The sequence below is a fragment of the Siniperca chuatsi genome, linkage group LG22 (assembly GCF_020085105.1).
Source record: "Siniperca chuatsi isolate FFG_IHB_CAS linkage group LG22, ASM2008510v1, whole genome shotgun sequence".
NCBI classification, from domain to species: Eukaryota; Metazoa; Chordata; class Actinopteri; order Centrarchiformes; family Sinipercidae; genus Siniperca; species Siniperca chuatsi.
The window spans coordinates 12,203,598-12,224,705 of NC_058063.1; the positions used below are offsets into that span (position 1 = coordinate 12,203,598).

At 37.6% G+C, this 21,108-nt stretch overlaps 1 protein-coding gene across 2 annotated transcripts; it reads right to left on the minus strand.

Annotated features, from left to right (window-relative positions):
- Positions 1 to 3,346: 3,346 nt before the first annotated feature.
- LOC122870464 (E3 ubiquitin-protein ligase ZFP91-like) lies at positions 3,347 to 10,792 on the minus strand. Of its 2 annotated transcripts, XM_044184666.1 has the most exons (11): positions 9,915 to 10,790; positions 9,513 to 9,538; positions 9,278 to 9,409; positions 9,107 to 9,143; positions 8,910 to 8,996; positions 8,619 to 8,777; positions 7,719 to 7,769; positions 7,545 to 7,623; positions 7,096 to 7,210; positions 6,829 to 6,928; positions 3,347 to 5,375 (listed from the first exon to the last, which is right to left on the minus strand). In XM_044184666.1, exons 1-11 carry the CDS (start codon positions 10,247 to 10,249, stop codon positions 4,565 to 4,567), a joined length of 1,932 nt encoding a protein of 643 aa, XP_044040601.1. In that variant the 5' UTR covers positions 10,250 to 10,790; the 3' UTR covers positions 3,347 to 4,564. The 2 variants fall into 2 exon arrangements, with proteins under 2 accessions (XP_044040601.1, XP_044040602.1); XM_044184667.1 differs by lacking the exon at positions 9,513 to 9,538 and having other exon boundaries at positions 9,915 to 10,792.
- Between the last annotated feature and the right edge of the window lie 10,316 nt (positions 10,793 to 21,108).

The window sequence follows — 21,108 nt, forward strand, 5'->3', positions numbered from 1 at the left end:
CTACATTGTGGGGTTCTTTTGTGCTGAATGTCTCTAACAGATTTGATGTAAATGAGCTAATTCTTGTCCTGATATAATAAATGCATATATGTAACACATGTAGGAGTCAAAACCGAGTTTCATGGAGAAAAGCATGAGAGTTCCTTGGCCACCTGTATGATGGCATATTAGGGGGATTTTGTCTTCTATTGTCCTTTTTTACTGGGAACTGCGCATTGCTTTGTTAAGTATGATTTTAAAAAATGGATCTACATTTTTTAAACATGTATAATGGACCAAGACTGAGTTGGCTGTTCTCATGGGAAACAATTAAATTAGCCAGTTACTTGGAGAAAGCCTGGGAAATGAAGAAAAACTGTTTTCTTTCTTTCTTCTGCTAGTCAATGTAGACCTTATTTGACATTTTTCACAAAAGTATGTTACTTGAATGTATATAAGAGTACCTTATGGTTTTGTATGAGTTAATGAATTAAAAGAAGATGCATGTTATATATATATAACTTTTTAAATAGCAGTATCTTGTAATTGCATGAGAGGATGGAATAAAAACTAACTATAACAAATACTGCACCTCATTACACTGGTGGTCTGGGGTAACTTCCAGGGTCTTGTTCTCAGTCTCCGCCAGACTTTTGGTACTGTAGAGCAAGTGCTCCAGCCGGAGTCGGACGTTCTTCCTCATGGTCTCGTAGTCGCCCTCCAGCTCACCCCATTCCTCCTGTTCCTTCAGGATGACACAGTGGAGCAGCCCCAGGCACTGCCGCAGAGCTGCATGCAGCAACTGCACCTGCTGCTCCACGCTAGGCCCCTCCGAGTCAGGGGGCAGGGACACGATGCGCTCGTCGCCTGGGGTGTGGTCCAACAAGAAGGTCTCCTTCTCTTTCTGAAAGGGCGAGGAAAAGAGATTCCCCCACCACCACCACCACCACCACTTAATGCTGAGTGCAAAGCAGACAGATGCAAGGTGCTACTGGCCTTGCACTTAATTTTTTATTTTAGATCAATTACAAATTTAACACTAAGTGACAACCATATCTTTTAGTATGATTACACTCTGCACCACAGCATCCCTTTTAAGAACACACCTGTGCATACTGGTGAATAATAACGACAGTAAAAGTCAAATAAATCCTTCAAACGCGACAGGTAGCTAGCTGCCTCAGTAAAAAACATGCTTGCATTAAAGCAAGCCACAAGTAACGGGAAGGGGAGCGTGTAACACCGCCTGACGAGTATGAGGTAAGCATAACGGCTGTGTAAGCTGATAACTCACGTATAGCTGGAGCAGATGAGTACATTCGTGGTGCAGTAGCCGGGCAAGAGCCACCGCTCTCCCCGTCTGCGACCGGCCAGGCACCGGCGTGTCCAGCACGGTTATCTGATGCTGCTCCTCTTGCTCTGCCATTTGTACTGCAGCCCTGGTTATATAGGTGGATTAGCAGCGAGCTGGATGAACACCGAGCAGAGAAATAACCCCACCACCACCACCACCAACGTCGTAAATGTTGGCACCGAAACGGAGTCTTTTTTTGGATACTTTAGCGGTTTGAACGCGAACCGGAGATCCTTACAGCGAGCCTCAGTGAAGCGTGTTTATGTCGGTGTTCATGTTGGCATGCACGCAACGACAGGGGATTTAATTGGTTCCGCAAGCCACAGGGGCGTTTTAGGGGGACGCACAGGAGGGCCTTTTTTCTCCCAAAAAACGTCACCATATGGTCCACCCATCCGTCCACAAATAATAAAAACTCTATTGGGATGGTTTTCTCAGTCAATGTAAGCTTATGTGGAAAACCACATGTTTAATGTTTACATATTTTCTTACCAATAAAATACTGAGTTTCTTTCAAGTGTAGGAATTTGTGTAGAGAGAACAGAAACTATTTTGCATTGTCCTTATGCAGATTTGCTCTGTTTTATGTAAAGATATTACGAGATGTATAACTGATTACATAGTCTCTAACTTTAAGACATGTTTACAAAATGTGTAATTTGGTTTCTACAATGCATTACTTATCTTTTATCAACATAAAAATTTGCAACAACAAAAAAATTATATTATTGGCAAAATACCATCTCCACAAAACTAAATACTGTAAACATAAAAAAACCCAAACTTTTTTTTACCCTGTAACCACACACAATCTCCTCTTAAAACAAAAAGAAAGCTGTTATCAATTGATTTTTTTGTTTATTTTCTTTATTCTTTATTTATTTTTGGATGTTTTCATGTAAAGACACTGCCCTGGCCATTGTTGTAAATAAAGTTGGAATAAAAATGTATATTATATATGTATATAAAGTCTTGTTTGATACACAAAGAGCAAATTTTAGCTATTAATTATATAACTTAGAAAAGCTAATATTTCGGTTTTGTTGGTTCTTGGTTTACTATGGCCTAAACAGTTTGAATTATTATAATGCTTTTTCAATATGTGTATTAATTATGGATTTCTTTTGTTATTATATATATGTGTACTGTTTATTATAGATCTAGACTGATAAATCAGCTGGGCCAATACATCTGCCGATATTAGCCTATTGGTATCAGAGCCTAAAAAATCAAGTAACTGTAGGGGTATATGCTATTTATGAAACTGCAGTGGATTATTACATATAAATGTTGGAATTACAGTGTATTTTAAGTCTGCATGCCATATGTTATGTCTGATATTGGTTGCCTTGTGTACCCTTTTATGTGTGTCATGAGTCCTGAGCATCACACACACACACACACACACACACACACACACACATATATATATATATATATATATATATATATATATATATATATATATACATATATATATGCATATGTTTACAATCCTCCTCTGTTGCTCTTCCATTTCTTTCCCTGTTAAAGAGGTTTTTTTGGGGGGCGTTTTTCCCTATCCAAATTGAGGGTCCAAGGACAGAGTCGTATGCTGTTCACATCGTAAAGCCCCTTGAGGTAAATTTGTGATTTGTGATATTGGGCTATATAAATAAAATTGACTTGACTAGTATTTTCTTGTAAGATTATAGTCTTGTAGTCCTTTGTTATTATAAAGTTATGATTGTCATGTGTGCTTATGTGTCTGTGGTTTTCATTAGCTATTTTTCAAATATGTTAACTCCTCCTATATGTGCTTTGATGCTGTTTGTCTGCTTTTTTGTTTGTCTTGTTCGTCTCTTCAAAATGTTTACATCAACCTGTTCAGTTTGCAGATATCTAGTCATTTGGCTAAATCTGCCATATTTACATCATATTGATGTTAGTTAGTGTGTAATGAGCCTGATACATAAATAAACTAGAATTGTATCACCTTGTTTAAAGGATGAGTCAAGAATAATAAACAAAGACTTCAGAACATAATCTGTTTATTATAGTTATTCTGAGTACATTTTCAGATAAATTAAAATTGTAAGATTAGGAGTGCTCAGTAGTAGTGGCAGTGTACAGAGGTATATTTTATTATCGCTTCAAAACAAAATTGCTGACAAAAACTATTTCCATCATAATACTGCTGCCTGCATAGTCTTAACTGTGAAAAAATATTAAAGCAAGAATGGGAAATTAAAATCAGATGGCATAGGGTACAATTTGGAAGGGAAGTGACACTACTGGAAAGTGAATACGAATCAAATACCTTTTTGACATGTCACAGTAGGAAATCAGGGTCCTGGTATTATGCATGATGGCTCATTGTCACACTGTCATGTTAATGTTATTAGTAACACCTGTGCCTTTCCTACTATGACAAGTCAAAATGTCTGCTGTGAAAAAGGTCCATTGACTCATGTTGTAAAGAAAAGATCTCACCTTTCTCAAAGGATTTAATAAGTAGTTTTTGAAATCTACTTATTTTAAATTTTGTCTGATTTCTCTTTGTCAAAACCTCTAGTGAAAGCAAAAACCCCCCAAACAAAACAAATACATAGATTCATCTAAAGGTCCAGACTAAAAATTCAATACATTTTTTTTATGTTTATGTTTTTTATGTCTTAACAACAATGATTTTACACAGAGAACCTCATTTGGTTGTAGTTGTTGCTCACAGTACATTTTTTCCTGTAACTTTTCAAGTAACTACTAGAGTGTGTCAATGATACTCATACATTCACGTTGCAAAAAGATGCATATAAACAACAACTGGGATACTATTGGGACATAAATGTCATTTTGACGTTCTTGTACAATATGTACAATCATCTTTCAGTCTTTTTAATTCCTAAAAATGTTTTAACATACACACATATATACAAACACAAGGGTGACAAAACCAAAAAGTTATAAAATATTCATTACGTGGTAAAAGAAGTGTATGTCATCTATAGTATTATAAATCATACTCCCTGATGTAAAGTAGCTCTCTGTAGCTATGTACTGTATATGACTACTGTGTTACACTCCATGGACATAAAGTCTCTTTTTTCAAATATTTATAAAGTCAAAGTAGCAACTTTTGACAGGTTCTTCAGTCTTTTGTTCCTTTCTTAAATCAAAACTTTCTTCTGATTTGTGTCTCCTTCAGCATACTGTGCATGACGTTCCCGTTCAGCTAATTTTTTGGCCTTTTATCTAGATTAAATCTCCATTAACCTCGGCACACTGTAACAGAATCTGTCTCTCTCCTTCTCTCTCCCAAATAATACCCTCATCTTCCTTCCTCCTCTCCCCATTACCCTCCCACATCATTTCCCCTACATCCTGATGACCACCACCCACCACCACCCGGTCCCACAGCTCACCCTCCCCAGGCAGCTGTGCATCCTCATGAGCCTCCCTGCCCCACTGCACAGCCTGCTGGGAAGCCAGGGAGGCTGTGGAGGCCAGTGTGGTGACGGAGCTCAGGGTGAGGAGGGTGCTCTGGGGGTCGGCAGTGGACATAGATGTGACAGTGCTGGCAGGAAGGGTGGAGAGGAGGTGAGCAGGAGAAGCAGTGGTGAGGTGCAGCATGGTGGGGGCTTGCTGCTGATGTGCCACCTGCACCACATGATGCGTGGGCAGTTGGAAGAACTGGCCCTGAGATACATCTATCTGAGTCTGTGGAGCGAGCGGGAGCACCACCTGATGCAGTGGAGTGAGCATACCACTCACCGCTTCCTGACTTTCCTGGCTGACAGAGGGCTGGTCAGGCTGGGTGAGCACTGGGACACTCTCTGGGATCAGGGTGGGACTGCTTATTACCGAGCCCCCATTAGCTGCTAGGGCTTCAGCTATGAGCACCTCAGGGTGGCTCTTTGCCTTGTGGGCAACAACTGAGTCCTTTTTCTCAAACTTTTTGCCACAAATGGAGCAAGAGAACTGGTAGGAGGCTTCTGCATCATGCTTCTTCATGTGCCAGTTTAAGGAGGCCTTCTGACGGCAGGTGAAGCCGCAGATTTCACACCTGTCACAGGGGGGAGACAAAGACCAGGTTATAGTCCAGCTGACTTGAAGCTTGAGTCTCATCCATGGCACTTTACTTTTGATTTCACGGCAATTTACTCCGAACCAGTGGTGGAAGAAGTATTCAGATCCTTTACTTAAGTAAAAGTAGTAACACCACAGTGTAAAATATACTCCATTACAAGTAAAAATCCTGCATTTAAAATTTGACTTATGCAAAAACACAAAAGAATTATCAGCAAAATTTACTGTGAGTGAGTAAAAGTACTCACTATGCAGGCAAAATGGTCAGAGTTATATCATAATACTGTATACTACTGGATCATTATTTTTACTGATACATTAATATTAAGCATTTAAATACTGCATTGTAATATTATTAATACATTTTGTAGTATTGGCAAGATGGAGCTGATTCAAGCTACTTTATATACTATTGGTTGGTTTAATTGACTGTATAACAATGCATTGTATTTTATATACTCATAATATATATTTTATATTTTTATCTGCAAAGTAATTAGTCACTACAGCTGTCATATAAATGTAGTGGAGTAAATAGTACAATATTTCCCCATAAAATGTTGTGGAGTAGAAGTATAAAGTAACAAAATGAAAACACTCAAATAAATTACAAGTACCTCAAAATAGTACTTAAAGGGACAGTTCACCCAAAATCAAAAATACATATTTTTCCTCTTGTCTGTAGTGCTATTTATCCATCAAGGATGTTTTGGTGTGAGTTTTGGAGTTATCAGCCATAGCGATGTCTGCATTTTTTAAATATAATATATAGTCCTTAGCTTGAGGTGCTCAAAGCGGCAAAAAAAAAAAAAATTTGAAAAACTCAACAGCAACGTCTCTTTCCAGAAATCATGACCTGGTTACTCAAGATAATCCCCAGATTTGTTGTGAGCAGTTTCATGTAGGAACTATCGGTAGAAAGAAAATAGTTCCTACATGAAACTGCTCACAACAAATCTTAAAAGTACTTCAGTGACATGTACTCCACCACTGCTCAGAACTAAAACTAAAATAACTACATATATCACTGGACAATTTATGTATTATAGAAAAGAAAATGTTCTTCAGGCAGTCTTAAGCAGATCGGTTTCAACTTCATATGGTCTTCATCAGGGCAGAGCTAGCAAAACAGGTTGTTTACACCTGGTACTCTAAATACAGAAAAAAACTTCTATCACAATGATATCGAAATATTAATGTCATAAAAAAGAAATAATGACCATACTAATCATATCGCTCGGGATGCTGCAGACTCATCAATAGGTACAATTAAGAAGGCTGTTTATAAATGCGGTTAATCTATTTCTTCATTCAAACCCGGATATACCATGGTATAAAGTGTATGCATTATCCTGTTAATTCTGTAAACTGAACAGCACACTGTGTCTGTGTCCACAGCACACACTGTGACATGAAAAATGTCTACTCACTGTATTGGCTTCTCTCCTGTGTGGATCATCCGGTGCACAGCCAGGTTATGGGAGCTCTTGAAGGCTCGAGCACAATACTCACAGATGTAGTCCCTTTGATCTGAAATCAGATGGCATGCAGAAATTAACCATCTCTTGGCTTGTTATGTACTGTTAAGACATTTCAAGCAGATCAGAAATGGTCTAACTAGTTTCATAATCAAATAAACATAAGGTATGGTGCCAGTCTAAACACGTTGTAAATGAACAGCTGTGTCCTAACATCACCTGTATGGTGTTTAGCATGGCGTAACAGCTGCTTCTGCAGACGAAACAATCGCCCACACGAGGGGTGATCACACACATACTTCTTTTTTAGCAAGTGCTGGTATTTTATATGGTGCTGAAATAAAGAGATGAGAGTAAAGTAATAAAGAGTAAGCTGGTTAAGTGTACAATGCCACTCACAGTCATTTACAGGTGAAACTATTCATTCTAATATTCAAACTAATCATTTAAACATTAATATCACTGGTTTCTAAATATTACAGTAAACACACCCAACCTCTGATACTTTGCACCTTGAGGTATGTTCACAGATCTTAAATAGTATGTAAAAATACAGTATATCAATTTGGTTTCTATGGCTGAGCTAATATTGTTGCTACTTTACAGTGCCAAATTTAAGACAGTGGTAAGACAGGGTTGTCATGGTTACAGTTGACAGGATGGCAAACCTGTAGGTAGCGTGGGTGGGCCAAGACAGTACCACAGCCCTCCATTTCACAGCGGACGTATTGCACTGGGGGTTTTTTCCTATGAAGACAGAAAAAAGGGAAACTATATAATAATCATACTTGATCCAAATAGTACCAGTCATCTACAGTGAATAATACAACTAATACTGTTACCTTCGTTTTGGTGGCCGAGGGGCTTTGTCATCTTTTTGTTGTCTACCTCTCCTAAAATGAAAACAGATTGCAAAACAGAATTTGAATTGTCAAACAACACTTTAATCCTTCTTCCCAAACTTCTAACTGTCAATTACAGTCAGGATGATTCACCCCTAAGTAGTGCACAATTCGATTTTAATTTAAGTTGCTATGATTCAATTACAAAACAATAATGACTCGTATTGACAATATTAACAGTCACAATAGCAAAATCATTATATAAAAATATATTATCAACATTAACAAAATATATCATGACTGATCAAGAAGTAACATGTGCTGCTATAATATTACCTTGAGGGTTCAGTTTGGCATCAACAACAGGTTGTTTTGACTCCGTCTCTAGGTGGTAACATGTATTGTGATTTTGTGTGTTAGTTTTACTGCTTCAAATTTTTTTGCATGACAAAGCTCGAATACTAAATGGGTTTTGATCTGCTCCGCTTTTCCTCTTGACTTCATAAAATCTAAAATGTTTTCATTTTGATGGATAGAAGATTCCAGAAGACAACAGAAAAAAGTGTGTCCTGAGCTTTAATTTAAAAAAAAATTCTGACATTATCTCAGTGTGAGAAAGAGGCGCTGTAGTGCCAGTGTGAGACTCATTTAATGTTGCCCTGAATAATGTTAAATTAATGAAGCTGTTTATATCATAAGCAGATTAGGATCATATATATGCTGTTAACTTCCTTCATGGTGCACCAAGCAAAACCTTTTCTAAGTAAGCAGGCTATCAGACCGAAAACAGGTCTGCTTTGGTGGGGGCGTGTGGCTTTGGTTACCAGTGAGACGTGAAATACACCTATTGTCAGTTCGTGCCATCAGTCCTTCTGTCCTATCAATGGATACGCTGCTTACTTTCTGGGTGGCTCTGTGTTATCGCCCACTCCATCTTCACTCTCCACAACAATCTTGGTTGATTCTTCCTTTTTAATGTCATTTTCTTCTTTCTCTTTTTCTGACTCCTCTTTCTTGACTTCCTTTTGTTGCAACGTTGTACGCCGCCTTGATTTTCCCCTAAGGAGTTAAGAGATAAAGCCTAATTTACTATTAAAACTAACATTTTAACATTCATCATGATGGAAGTCTTCATATAAAGTAACATTCTTGACTAATACTCATTATGGAAAGGCAGTGAGCTCAGCGTACGTCTTTGTCTCTGCTTTATAGATGAGGTCATTTGGGTCATCTCTGAATGGAGGGTCCTTGTTGAGAGCTGCGTCAGGATCTGCAACGCTAATATGGATATCAACATCATACTGGCCACAATGAAATTCCCATTTGCAAATCAAACAGAAATCCAACATTTTCGCTGCTGCTCATTTAATAAATTGTATACCACTCACTTGTCATTGCTTCCTTTCAAAGCACTTGTTTCCTCTCCTGAAAAACAGAGATAATTAATGTCATTTCAGTTTCAGATGATTGCAGTTGTTTAATATTTTAGTCTTATTGTCATGACATTTGTACAATTGTACAGTATGTAGTAAAAATAATGGAAGTGGTCTTTGTTTTACCACATGATGAAGCCTCCATCTCTGCTTCAGGCTTGCATGCTGTTGCTGGTGTGGTGCAAGAGGCTTGGGTTGGAGGTCTCTCTTTGCCCTTTCTAGATTTGGACAGCTTTGGTCCAAGAGCGTATTTGGATGCTGAGGAAGTCAGAGTGCCCATGTAATAGTGATAGATGTAATAAATTACAGGAATACAATTTCTGCTTATAGTTGAAATGGACTAAAGTATGTGTCTTTGTACCTTTTTTGGCTGTGGACTTTGCAAGTCTGTGTGAGAGAGAGTCTACAGTAAATGACAGCCAGGTGCAAATCAAAATAAATCTGTAGTATACTTATACCTAGGAAAATACATAGTATGCTTTAACTCTACAGCCCTTTGACAATGAACAAGAACATGATAACAAGAGCACAGACAGGAAAACGCATGCATTCAACTCATTTATTTTGGTTTCAGTATCTGGTAAACCTATAGCTTTAAGAAACCCCAGTTATATTACACACTTCCGACAATTACAGCCCCAAGCCTTCTTGCAGTGCAATCTCACAAGTGCTTCTAACAAGCCCTCTTGCAAGCGATGTAGCTGTCTTGTTGCAATAGCAGTGTACAGCAAAGTAGTTGATGTGCTTTTGTGCACGCACTTACTGCATGACAGGTGTGTTTTTGGAGCGTGATCCCGCAGGTCTCCCACGTCCACGGTGCAGACTCGTAGGTTTTTCCTTGCAAGGGACATTCTTAGACTCACTAGTCCTGCCAACTCCAGCTCCCCTGGCTCGCAAAACATGCGCTGGACCCCCGGTACCAGACCGAGAGTCATCGAAGTCCGGGGAGGTCACTGCGGTTTTCATGCGCCTTTTACTACCTCTTCTCCCGCTAGACGGTTCAGTCGGGTCCGGGGATGGGTTGGCGGCCTCCGTTGAGTCTCCGGTTGTCTCAATCCCAGGACGACTACCTGAAACCTCGTCTTCCTCCGAGTCCATGTCGCTCTTATTTAACTGTTATGACCCTTACAGACTTTTGATATTAGTCAGTTATGAACATAGAAAATTTAAGATCAACGTAACGTAGAAGGCCCTAGCCCTAACCAAGTTTTGTTAGCTCGGTCAAGAGTAAATTTTCGGTCACTACGCAAGCATTTCATTACCTAGCTTATTAATAAAAAAGTTACGTTGTATGATAAATATAATTTTACAAACATTCAGCATTATTTACTTCTTAAAGCTATAGCAAACCTCATATTTATTTTGCCGCGGCTAGGCCTGTTTGGGATGCGTCTCCTTTAAGAGCACAGCAGCAGTAGCGCGGAGATGCGAAATTATTATGTTTGGACTAACGGGCTTCCATACTAATTAAAAAGAGTGGTTATGGGAAATATAGTTATAATTAAAACAGTTGGATTTATGCATTTAGGTTTATGCAATTGTGCTAAACCCTTAAACCTGTTAAAATAGCAGTTATTTTGGTTCTATGAGTAATTAAAAACTTTTTAAAAGTTATTTTAGACTGATTAGCCTCTTTCATTATATGGCACAGAAATGATATCTTCAATAATAAAATACTGAAAATAATTATTAAGTTTTTTATTGTTTTATTCTTCTTCTATTATATGGCACACATAAATTAGATCTAAAATAATGTCCTTTTTTAAAAAAAAACCCCACACACACTAGACACAACTTTCTGCAGCACAGTCTGATCCCGGGTGTGGCTGTATCACAACAGTTCTGAGTATTCAAGGCAAAATGGTGGATAAAATGATGAAGTAAAGAAGACACTGTCCTGACATGAATGACAACAGTGTCATAAGGTTGGGTATGATTGAGACGCTGAGATTTGAAGGTTGGGAAGTACAAGTTTGTTCTCAGAAGTGCCAGTGTAATGTCATTTTGCCAAATACTCAAATTGTCCATTGTATTATTCATTGGGCATGCTGCACACGGTTAACACCCAGCAAAACATGTGGGACCAAACATGTTTTTCGGGTTTGAACACTGCTTCTTCTAAACATTTAGCTATTGTCATCCAATGAAACTTGGCACAGAAGAAAATGTATTGAGGTCATGGCTCCTAATAGTTGGTTAATGAATTTAGAGTATCAAACTTGCTTAAGTTAGTTACATAATTCTTCCAAGTGATCATGATGTTTGCCATTTATTTTTCTCAAAGTTATAATTACATCGTAATGCAGCTGTACAGGCCGACTGATTTAAAAGGTTTTCACTGCAGATTATAACAATTCTTGTTCTCCTACATTTCAGAACATTTGTGGTGGGTCTTTTGTATTGATCAAATGTTTTGTTTGTAAAATCTTAATCTGTAAGGTAACTAGTAACTCCAGGTGTCAGATTACAGTTTTTTACAATCGCTATGACAGTTTTTTCGATACATTTAACAATTTTCCTAAACTCTTAATGCACCAACACATCTAAAACACACAATTGGCAAAATGGTTAATTTCATGCTCAAAATCACACATTGTAAACTAAACCCCAAAACTAATTTTCAAAATACAATAATTAACTAACACAATACACTATGTCTAACAAAACACTGCAAACAAATAATTATTCAAAACACTAACACATGTTCTCTTCCAACAGGAACATTTAGTCAATCATAACACAATGACAAAAAAAACACTATCATCAGCTAAAATTACAGAAACTGCTTTATTTTATGTGTCAGGTCTGCCCTTATACAATAGACAGTATATTGTATTGATCATAGATTGTGTTTTGCATTGTAGTTTCTTTTTATGCCTCTCTACATTTTTGTTTTGTTGGGTTTAGTAAATGCATGCATTTTGTTTCTTTTGCTGCAGAAATTCAATACAAAAATTGAATGACCATCTCACAGTAGCTTTATAAAATGTACAGTTTATGTAAAAAAAAAAAAATACAGACACAGAATTGCTGCAGTTAAGACTTTATTTGCAAAAGGACATTACTGCAAGATATACAAACAGAAAAAGAACTGGAATTATAATAAAAAAACAAAGTAATCTTCTAATCTGCCTGGTCTTCTGCATTTGGCCACATGTTCTCATCCACATCACACCTGATATCTTCTCTGGCAAGGCACCGTGGGAAGAATCTTTTGGCATGCCTTATCCACCCCTGGCAGTGATCAGCTGTGATTTATATATTTGCATAATTGGAATAAGCTGTTTCTCATTAGCAATGGAATAAAATACAGGGAATATATTTGTGTTTCAATTCACAATATGAACAGCTGTTATCTTTGACTTTAGCCTATATAAGTTATGTTTAGAACATGATGTTATCTGTTCTGACATACAGTGTGAAAGCATTACATTGTTTTGGTCTTGGTTGAGCTTGTGTGTAAAAGAAGTTCAAGCATTTTAAATTGGTGTTAACTGTATGCATTTTGTATCAAAGCAACAAGAAATGTGTTAATTGTATAGCCTACAAAGACGGATGTTGTGCTAACCGTGTTAAGAGTTTAGGAAACTTGTTTAATTGTATTGAAAAAACTGTCATAGCGATTGTAAAAAAAACTGTAATGTAGTGGAGTAGAAGTCTAAAGTAGCATAAAATTGAAATACTCAAGTAAAGTAAAAGTACCTCAAAATTGTACTTAAGTACAGTACTTGAGTAAATGTACTTAGTTAATTTCCACCACTGCTGACATGTTAGACACATAATTTAACACAATAGTTTAAGGCGAGTGATGTGTGTAACTTCAAGAACAGTTGTGAAAACAGGAAGCACTTTGTATTAAATGTAATACCTCCTTCCTGACATGAAATATAATATCATGGTTACTGTACCACAAAAATGCAGTTCAGGTGAGGTGAGAGATTGGACTTTGTAATTAGTCATATTATTCATGCATACAGAACTAAAAAATAAATACAATGTTGAGGCATGGTGTTGGGACATACAGTTTTGTACTAGAATAAAGAACAAAACTGAAATTCTTGATCATTCACAGTATATGAAAAACACAACAATTATATTTTAATAATGACTTCCCACTTACACCATTATTTTATGCAGGTGTGAGTCACTTTGAATGGAATGGACCTCTTTTCATGTGTCATAGTAAAAAAAGCACATATGATACAATGAACAAGGGTGGTGATACATTTAAGTCCTCCAGTAAGTGCTGCCAGTTATGATGCCTGGATCACCTAAATGGAAGGCAGCTATTATTTCACACATGAAAGTCTGTTTACAGGTCTTGGGGAGTACTACTTCATATGTGAAAAAAGTTGTGTCTCCAGAGGGAGCTGCGTGAAATCACTGCCTCAAGTGATGTCATCTGAGTCAGTGTCGGTTGGTGCTGAAGACTACAAACTTGAAAATGAAAAAAATCTGTGGGTGTAAAATTAGAAAGAAGTGTGCTTACCAGTCCCTGCTCCTCAGCTCTGCTTGAGACCAGCAGTTGAGGCTACATTAGCCGCTACTAGCATAACACACCCAAATCTCCGACTGAACTGTCGAGTTGCATTGTGGGTAATGTAGAGGCTAGGTCTTGACAAGGAAGAAGATTGTATAAAAAAGATGATATCTCTGGTTCTGCAGTATCGATTTTGATCATCTTTTTTTCTCCATTGTGTGCCACACAATGTAAATTGGTGGAGTAGTCATTTAATTACACCCATGCTTCTCCTGCTATGGCATGTCAAATGCTTATCATAAAAAGGCCTTAATTGACAATCAAGCTGGATCAACCTCTCTGACACTGTATTTTTGCTCCATGAATGATAATGAATGCTTCTTAAGTTTTGACATAAATGCACAATGAAACAGCTCTGAATGTTGGTTGTATATTTGAATTTATCATGTATTAACAGAGAATACTTTACCTCATTCTGCCATGCATGCCATATTAATTCACTTTTAAATACAAACCTTATGCTTTTGAATCTTGCTTTAAATGAACCTCTTCCCCACCTGACAAAGAAACTCTAAAATCTACTGTAGGTAGTTTTTTATACATCATACAATAATGAATATCAATACAGTTGGGAAAAGAAAGAAATTAGCCCTGGTTTCTCCAAGTATGCTGACAATCTGGAGACAGAATCAGGAATAGTCTAAATAATTGAACAAACAGAAAAACAAAATAATGTAATATACAGTACTCTGAGGGGTCATGAGAGATGTTGTCATGCAACACATGTAGGAATAAAGTGTTTGGCTACAGATAATATGAGACAAATGCCTTGAATTCTTTGCCTTTTGTTGTTGCTTTGTTATCAGATATGCTTGCTGAGATTTTTGTTTTTCTAGAATATTATCTGGACTTTCTAGAATCTCATGAACATGTTTGACGTCAGGGCTATAAATATAGAGTTAGTCAGGTCATGGAACAATTGATGCAGTGTAACCTGACTCACCTGACAAGAAAAATACAGTTTCCTGAAATTAACTCAACAAATGCTTTGACTACAACAGTACCAGAGGTCAGTAAACTTTCAACACCTCAGCAAGTCAACTGGCAACATTCCCCTACACCAAAAACATGGACAACGCCAACAGCTCCACCCATGGAGTCAAGTATGTTTACTTCAACTGGGGTAACAACATCTAGCTCCACAAGTAAAGAGGAAACTGTTGGAGCTTCATTAATGGCAAATGTAACTGGAGTCAAAGGAGGAACATCAGAACCAACAGCGGAAATAAATGCAGCATCAAAAGAGGAAAGTCTACGTCAAACCACTCTATCACCTGATATGACCACAAGCCAACCAGCTTCAGAATCATCAGTGGTAAATCCTAGGACTTCTCTTATGGATGGAAATTAAAATTCATCTTTTGTTGGCTCTGACACTTCCACAGTGGTGCATAATGTCTCAGGACTGATGAATTTCTCAGCAGAAACAGTGACTGCAACACAGATTCATACTGACTCCACACAAACTCTTCCAGCCTCAACTACAGCTAAGTCCAGCCAAGCTCAATGCAATGCTAGAGATTAGCTCACCTTTTCCAAATTCAACTGTGATGTATACAGTGGTATCCAGTGATACCCCTTCAGCATCAGTGCATGAAACTCCCACATCCACAACCCTGGAAAATACACACATTATTGACTCACCGACAAATATATTTGTAACTGCCATGGCAGCCACACCTAAGGCCTCAGACGTCACAGATCACAGTACACCAAACAGCATTTCACATTTATCACGAACTGATCCTTTGCTAACCGGCACATCTAAAAGCAACTTCCAAGACATAACACCGACAGAGGAACCAAATTTAACCTCCAAAAAATCTAACAATATATCTGAAATGGTCGCATCACTGAGTTTGTCAGCTCTGATTAACGTCAAAACCAGAAGTTCAACTTCTGCATCCACTGGAACACAGTCGAATTCAGTACTGGTTAATACAGCATTAAACTTATCCTCTTCCATATTTGGAGGCTCAATTGAGAAGAGTTCATCAATTATACCAACTGTGACAGTGACAGAGATGACCACTACTCCAAAAAAAGTCACAAGTACAGCCAAAGTTAACACCACTACAAACTACAGCTAGCAAAAGAACAGAAACACAAATACGTACACCACAATCAAAAGAACAAAAACAAACAGATATTGTAACTCACAGCACAACACCAACACACAGCATGCCATTTACAAGAGAGTTGACAACTCTTCAAACACAGCCCATAGCATCCACAAAATCAATCCAATATGACACACAATCAACAACTCCACCACAAACTACATCATCTGTGACAAAAGAATCACCAAAACAAAGTTCCCCAATTGTAGCTGCAGGATCAACCACCAAATCAACCAAAAATCTTATATCTACACCAAGTATCAGAACATCTATGCGAAGTGCATCTCAACCACAACACCATTACAAATGACTTCAACACAAACTACATCATCTGTAACAGTACCGCAACAAATGACAAGTGATCAAACAACAGAGGGAAGATCAATTCAAAATATAGTTGTAACAACACAATCAACACAAAGTACAGTCTCTTTGACAACAGAATCACTACATCAAATTCACCACAATCAACTACTCCACTACAAACTACATCTTCTGTAACAAGAGAATCATCAAAAGAAATATCGACCAATGTTCACGTATCTACACCAAATTTTACATCTACACAATCTGCAGCGTACCTGACAGAATTCCCAACACCGAATCAGTCTAAATCATCTAAAACAGAAACAACCATGATAACAAAACCTTCTACACCATCCATAGCAACAGGATTCAGGACACCAAAAGACACTGTAGAATCGACAACAAACAAACAAGACAAAGCAATATCTGTCAAAACACCGTCACGAATCACTTCAACACAAACTTCATCAACTGTAACAGCAACACCAAAAACTACAGCTAATGAAACAACAGAGAGAGGAAGAACAAATATGACAATTGTAACCACACAATCACCACAAAGTACAGTCTCTGTAAGAAATGAATCAGCCACATCACAAACATCAACATCATTAACAAAAGAATGGCCCACAGTGCTGGATCAACAACAATTCACAGCACAACACCAACACACAGTGGATCAGTAACTACACCAGTACAAACTACACCAGGCATGGCAACCTCATTCATAAAACAAACTACAGGATCTGTGTCCACAATTACACCAACACAATCTATTCCACCCACAATAGAATCATCAACAATACAAACACAAACTACACCATTCGTAGTTTCACCACCACAAAGATCAACACAAATGACAATTGTAACCACACAATCAGCAACTACAGCAGAAGCTGCATCATCTGTAACAACTGAATCAGTGACTTCACAAATGTCAACATCAGCATCATTAACAACAGAACAACACACAGCTGCAAAACAAAGTGCTCGATCACCAGCAATTCACAGCTTGACACTAACACACAGTGGATCAGTCACTAGACCAACACAAAAAGCATTTACAACACAAACTACAGGATCTGTAAAAACAATGTCTACAGCAACACAGTCATTTTCCTCAGGTGCTACAACCCTATGTGAAAAACGTTGTGTCTCCAGAGGGAGCTGCGCGAAATCACTTGGTTTCTCCAAGGATGCTGACAATCTGGAGACAGAATCAGGAATAACAAAATAAAGTAATATATGGTACTCTGAGGGGTCATGAGAGATGTCATGTAAAAAATAAAAGGCATGGATGCAAGTATGCAACACATGTAGGAATAAAGTGTTTGGCTACAGATAATACGAGACAAATGCCTTGAATTTTTTGCCTTTTGTTGTTGCTTTGTTATCAGATATGCTTGCTGCTCATGAATCACTTACCACCATGAACTGTGTATTTTTCTCAGCCTATTGTCAGGTGAGTCAGGTTACACTGCATCAATTGTTCCATGACCTGACTAACTCTATATTTATAGCCCTGACGTCAAACATGTTCATGAGATTCTAGAAAGTCCAGATAATATTCTAGAAAAACAAAAATCTCTAATTTTTTGTGTATTTTTTGTGCCTGTCCACACAGGCACAAAAAATACCAGTACTGATAGTGTCAGTCGAAACCAAAACTTCACAGCTCCTCGAGAACACTAACGTAGGAGGCAGAAAAATAAATGAAAGGCTTTTCTTTTTTTTGGTAATTACAAATTTGAGCAAATACAGAAATATCAACCAAGTACACAAATCAAAACAAACACCAAGGAGATATATGATTTCTTAGCAAAAATGAATTGCTAAGAAATTGTAATTTCAGTACAACTTCAATGTTAATTGCTGCTATTGCTTATAATGTAAACCCTGATGTGCAAAATTAATTGATATGAAACCTTCTGCCTTTCCCTCTCACATAGCTGTATGCCCACTTCACTTCAGGATCACAGCCTCTACTGAGTTTCCTGAAATTAACTCAACAAATGTTTCGACTACAACAGTACCAGAGGTCAGTAAACTTTTAACACCTCAGCAATTCAACTGGCAACATTCCCCTACACCAAAAACAACAGCTCCACCCATGTAGTCAAGTATGTTTACTTGACTACTGGGGTAACAACATCTAGCTCCACAAGTAAAGAGGAAACTGTAGGAGCTTCATTAACGTCAAATGTAACTGGAGTCAAAGGAGGAACATCAGAATCAACAGCGGAAATAAATGCAACATCAAAAGAGGAAAGTCTACGTCAAACCACTCTATCACCTGATATGACCACAAGCCAACCAGCATTTCACATTTATCACAAACTGATCCTTTGTTAACAGTAGCATATCTACAAGCAAATTCCAAGACAAAACACCGACAGAGGAACCAAATTTAACCTCCAAAAAAGCTAACAATGTATCTGAAATGGTCGCATCACAGAGTTTGTCAGCTCTGATTAACGTCAAAGCCAGAAGTTCAACTTTGAGCCCATCTGTGGCAACAGTAACTTCTGCATCCACTGGAACACAGTCGAATTCAGTACTGGTTAATACAGCATTAAACTTATCCTCTTCCATATTTGGAGGCTCAATTGAGAAGAGTTCATCAATTATACCAACTGTGATAGTGAAAGAGATGACCACTACTCCAAAGAAAGCCACAAGTACAGCCAAAGTTAACAATGTTAACCTCAAACCTCAGAACAAAACTACAAACACGTTTTCCAGAGCAAAACACATTGTCTACCTTAACAAGGAGCAGCACATCAGCGCTGTATAGTCCATCCCCTGGAGGTGAAAATTTCTCTTCCACATATCAAACATCTGGCTACAATCAAATTAATGTCATTCAAGGGCAGAATTCAGAATCCATTCAAGCCACTGAGAAACAAATCACAGAACCCATTACATCCCCGTCGATCATCCAACTGACACATGTTCCAGTGTCTGTAACAACAGTGTCACCTATAGCAACAAGACAAACTACTGCATCCACAAGAGTTCACACAGAAATACCAACCTCAACTACAGTGTCAGTGGCAACAATATCCAAAGCAACAGCCACAGAACTCATACCAACTTCAAGTCATACCATAGTTCCAGCTGAGATTAATGCACCAATAGTAACAGAATCTGCCTCAACCACAACTCATAAATTATACAATTCCAACAGAAACAATACAAAATCCAACACAACTCTATTAAAAAATCCAACATCTTTGACAACATCAGGTCTCACAATGCAAAGTACATTATCTGTGGCAACAGAATCATTCTAACTATTTATTGACATTGAGGTGTGATATTTCTGAGGCCCATTGGGATTTCTTATCTGACTTGGAAAATCAGAGAATACTTTTGGTTCTCTCTGTATCTCTAATGATATCCATAGTTCTAACCTAAACATTGTGGTAGAGGTATGCCTTTACTAAAAAATCGATTTGATGTGACTTTTTTTCTTTCATGTTGAGTTTTAAGCACAATTTGTGCTTATTTTTCTTTCTCTGTTCATCCCATTGTTTTTTTTTAAATCTTCTGAAAACAATAGCTTAGTTGTTGAGGACACTGCAATTAATTGCAATTCCAATAAACTGATGCCTCTGTGTCATGTTTTGTCGCTATTTATTATTTTTATATTCTTTCTTTTCTCTTTGTGTAAACTTTGTATTCAGGTCAGGTAGAGACATTAATGTGAAAGTGACTGTCTGTCTGGGTAATGCCATTGAAGCTTCTCCACTGGGATTGGCTCTAGCACCAACACACCTGGATTTCTGCCTGTGTATTTGTGGAGGCAGTTTAATCCCATAGATCTCACATTGAAAGCCAGTGGATCAGATAAAAAAGGCAACAGTGTAATGTAATATATTACACATGTCCAAAATGCCTGTAGTCATCTCTTATTGTCTGACTCTACTAGCTGGTGTGGTTTTTAGGGTAAGGTTAATGCCAACTGACATATGAATACATGACATACTGCTAAATACTGTATGACAGTATGCTCTTATTGTCCTGGGACAGATCAGATGTTGGCTTTGTGGGATCCTTTATGACGTTTTGCTGAAGTCACAGAAAGTGTGTTTATCTTGCAGTAATCCCCAACCACCAGAAAATTATTTTACTATGTATGAATGTCTATCAGAACACAGTGGGTCAATGCTAAATTTGGATCCGATGCTACAATGCTAAGACATGACATTGTTGCCTTGCCTTTGTATTCTTTCACTATCATGTTTTTCACATGACTTTCAATGAACTTTGGTGATAACATAAAAATGTACAGTGATACAACAACCAGTCTTTTGTACTAGAGGAGGGATTGTGTAGTCAGTTGTGATAGCCACGGTGGCTGAACAATGAAGAGTGTCAACCACAGAAACTCTAATTTCTACCGAAAATTTGTGGAAATTCAAAAAATTCAGAGGTCATCTTCAAAATATAATCAAGTTATATTAATACAGAGATAATTAATCGAAAATACTTGATTTTGTAAGTATCTTGCAGCTCTACCTGTGTAAGAGATAAGAAAATGAAATCTGGTTAGTTCACTTGAGTGGAATGCATAAACAATAGTGCTCAGGATTGTCTAGTGACTGAACCATAAGAGTGACAATCAATCTGTAGCTATTTGGGCAGTTTTTTCCTCCTTTGTTTTCATTGTTTCATCCCCCATGTCACATTACGTCAGTTTACTTTGCAGCAATAAATAAGACCTAAACAAACAGGTGGTATCACAAGAGACACCAGGGTAGAGTAAAGACTGAGCCTCTGAATAAGTTTTCAAATTGTGACTATTGCTTGGGGTAAGTACATTTTTGTGTCTATATTCTATATAGAGGTTTTTTTGAATTGTAAATTATGCCTCAATATAATGTAGTGTTATGCATTATTTTGGATATTTTTTTGTGAAATTTTGCTTTATTAGGTTATTTTGCTTCTTATTTTGATTTCATCCATCTTATAGCTATGATAAAAACGTA

Coding starts and splice junctions, on each gene's coding strand:
- LOC122870464 (XM_044184666.1), bottom strand. CDS start 10,249: ATGGACTCGGAGGAAGACGAGGTTTCAGGTAGTCGTCCTGGGATTGAG. Junction 9,410..9,512: donor AAAGTCCACAGCCAAAAAAG/GTACAAAGACAC, acceptor TGACTTCCTCAG/CATCCAAATACGCTCTTGGA. Junction 9,144..9,277: donor GATGGAGGCTTCATCATGTG/GTAAAACAAAGA, acceptor TCTGTTTTTCAG/GAGAGGAAACAAGTGCTTTG.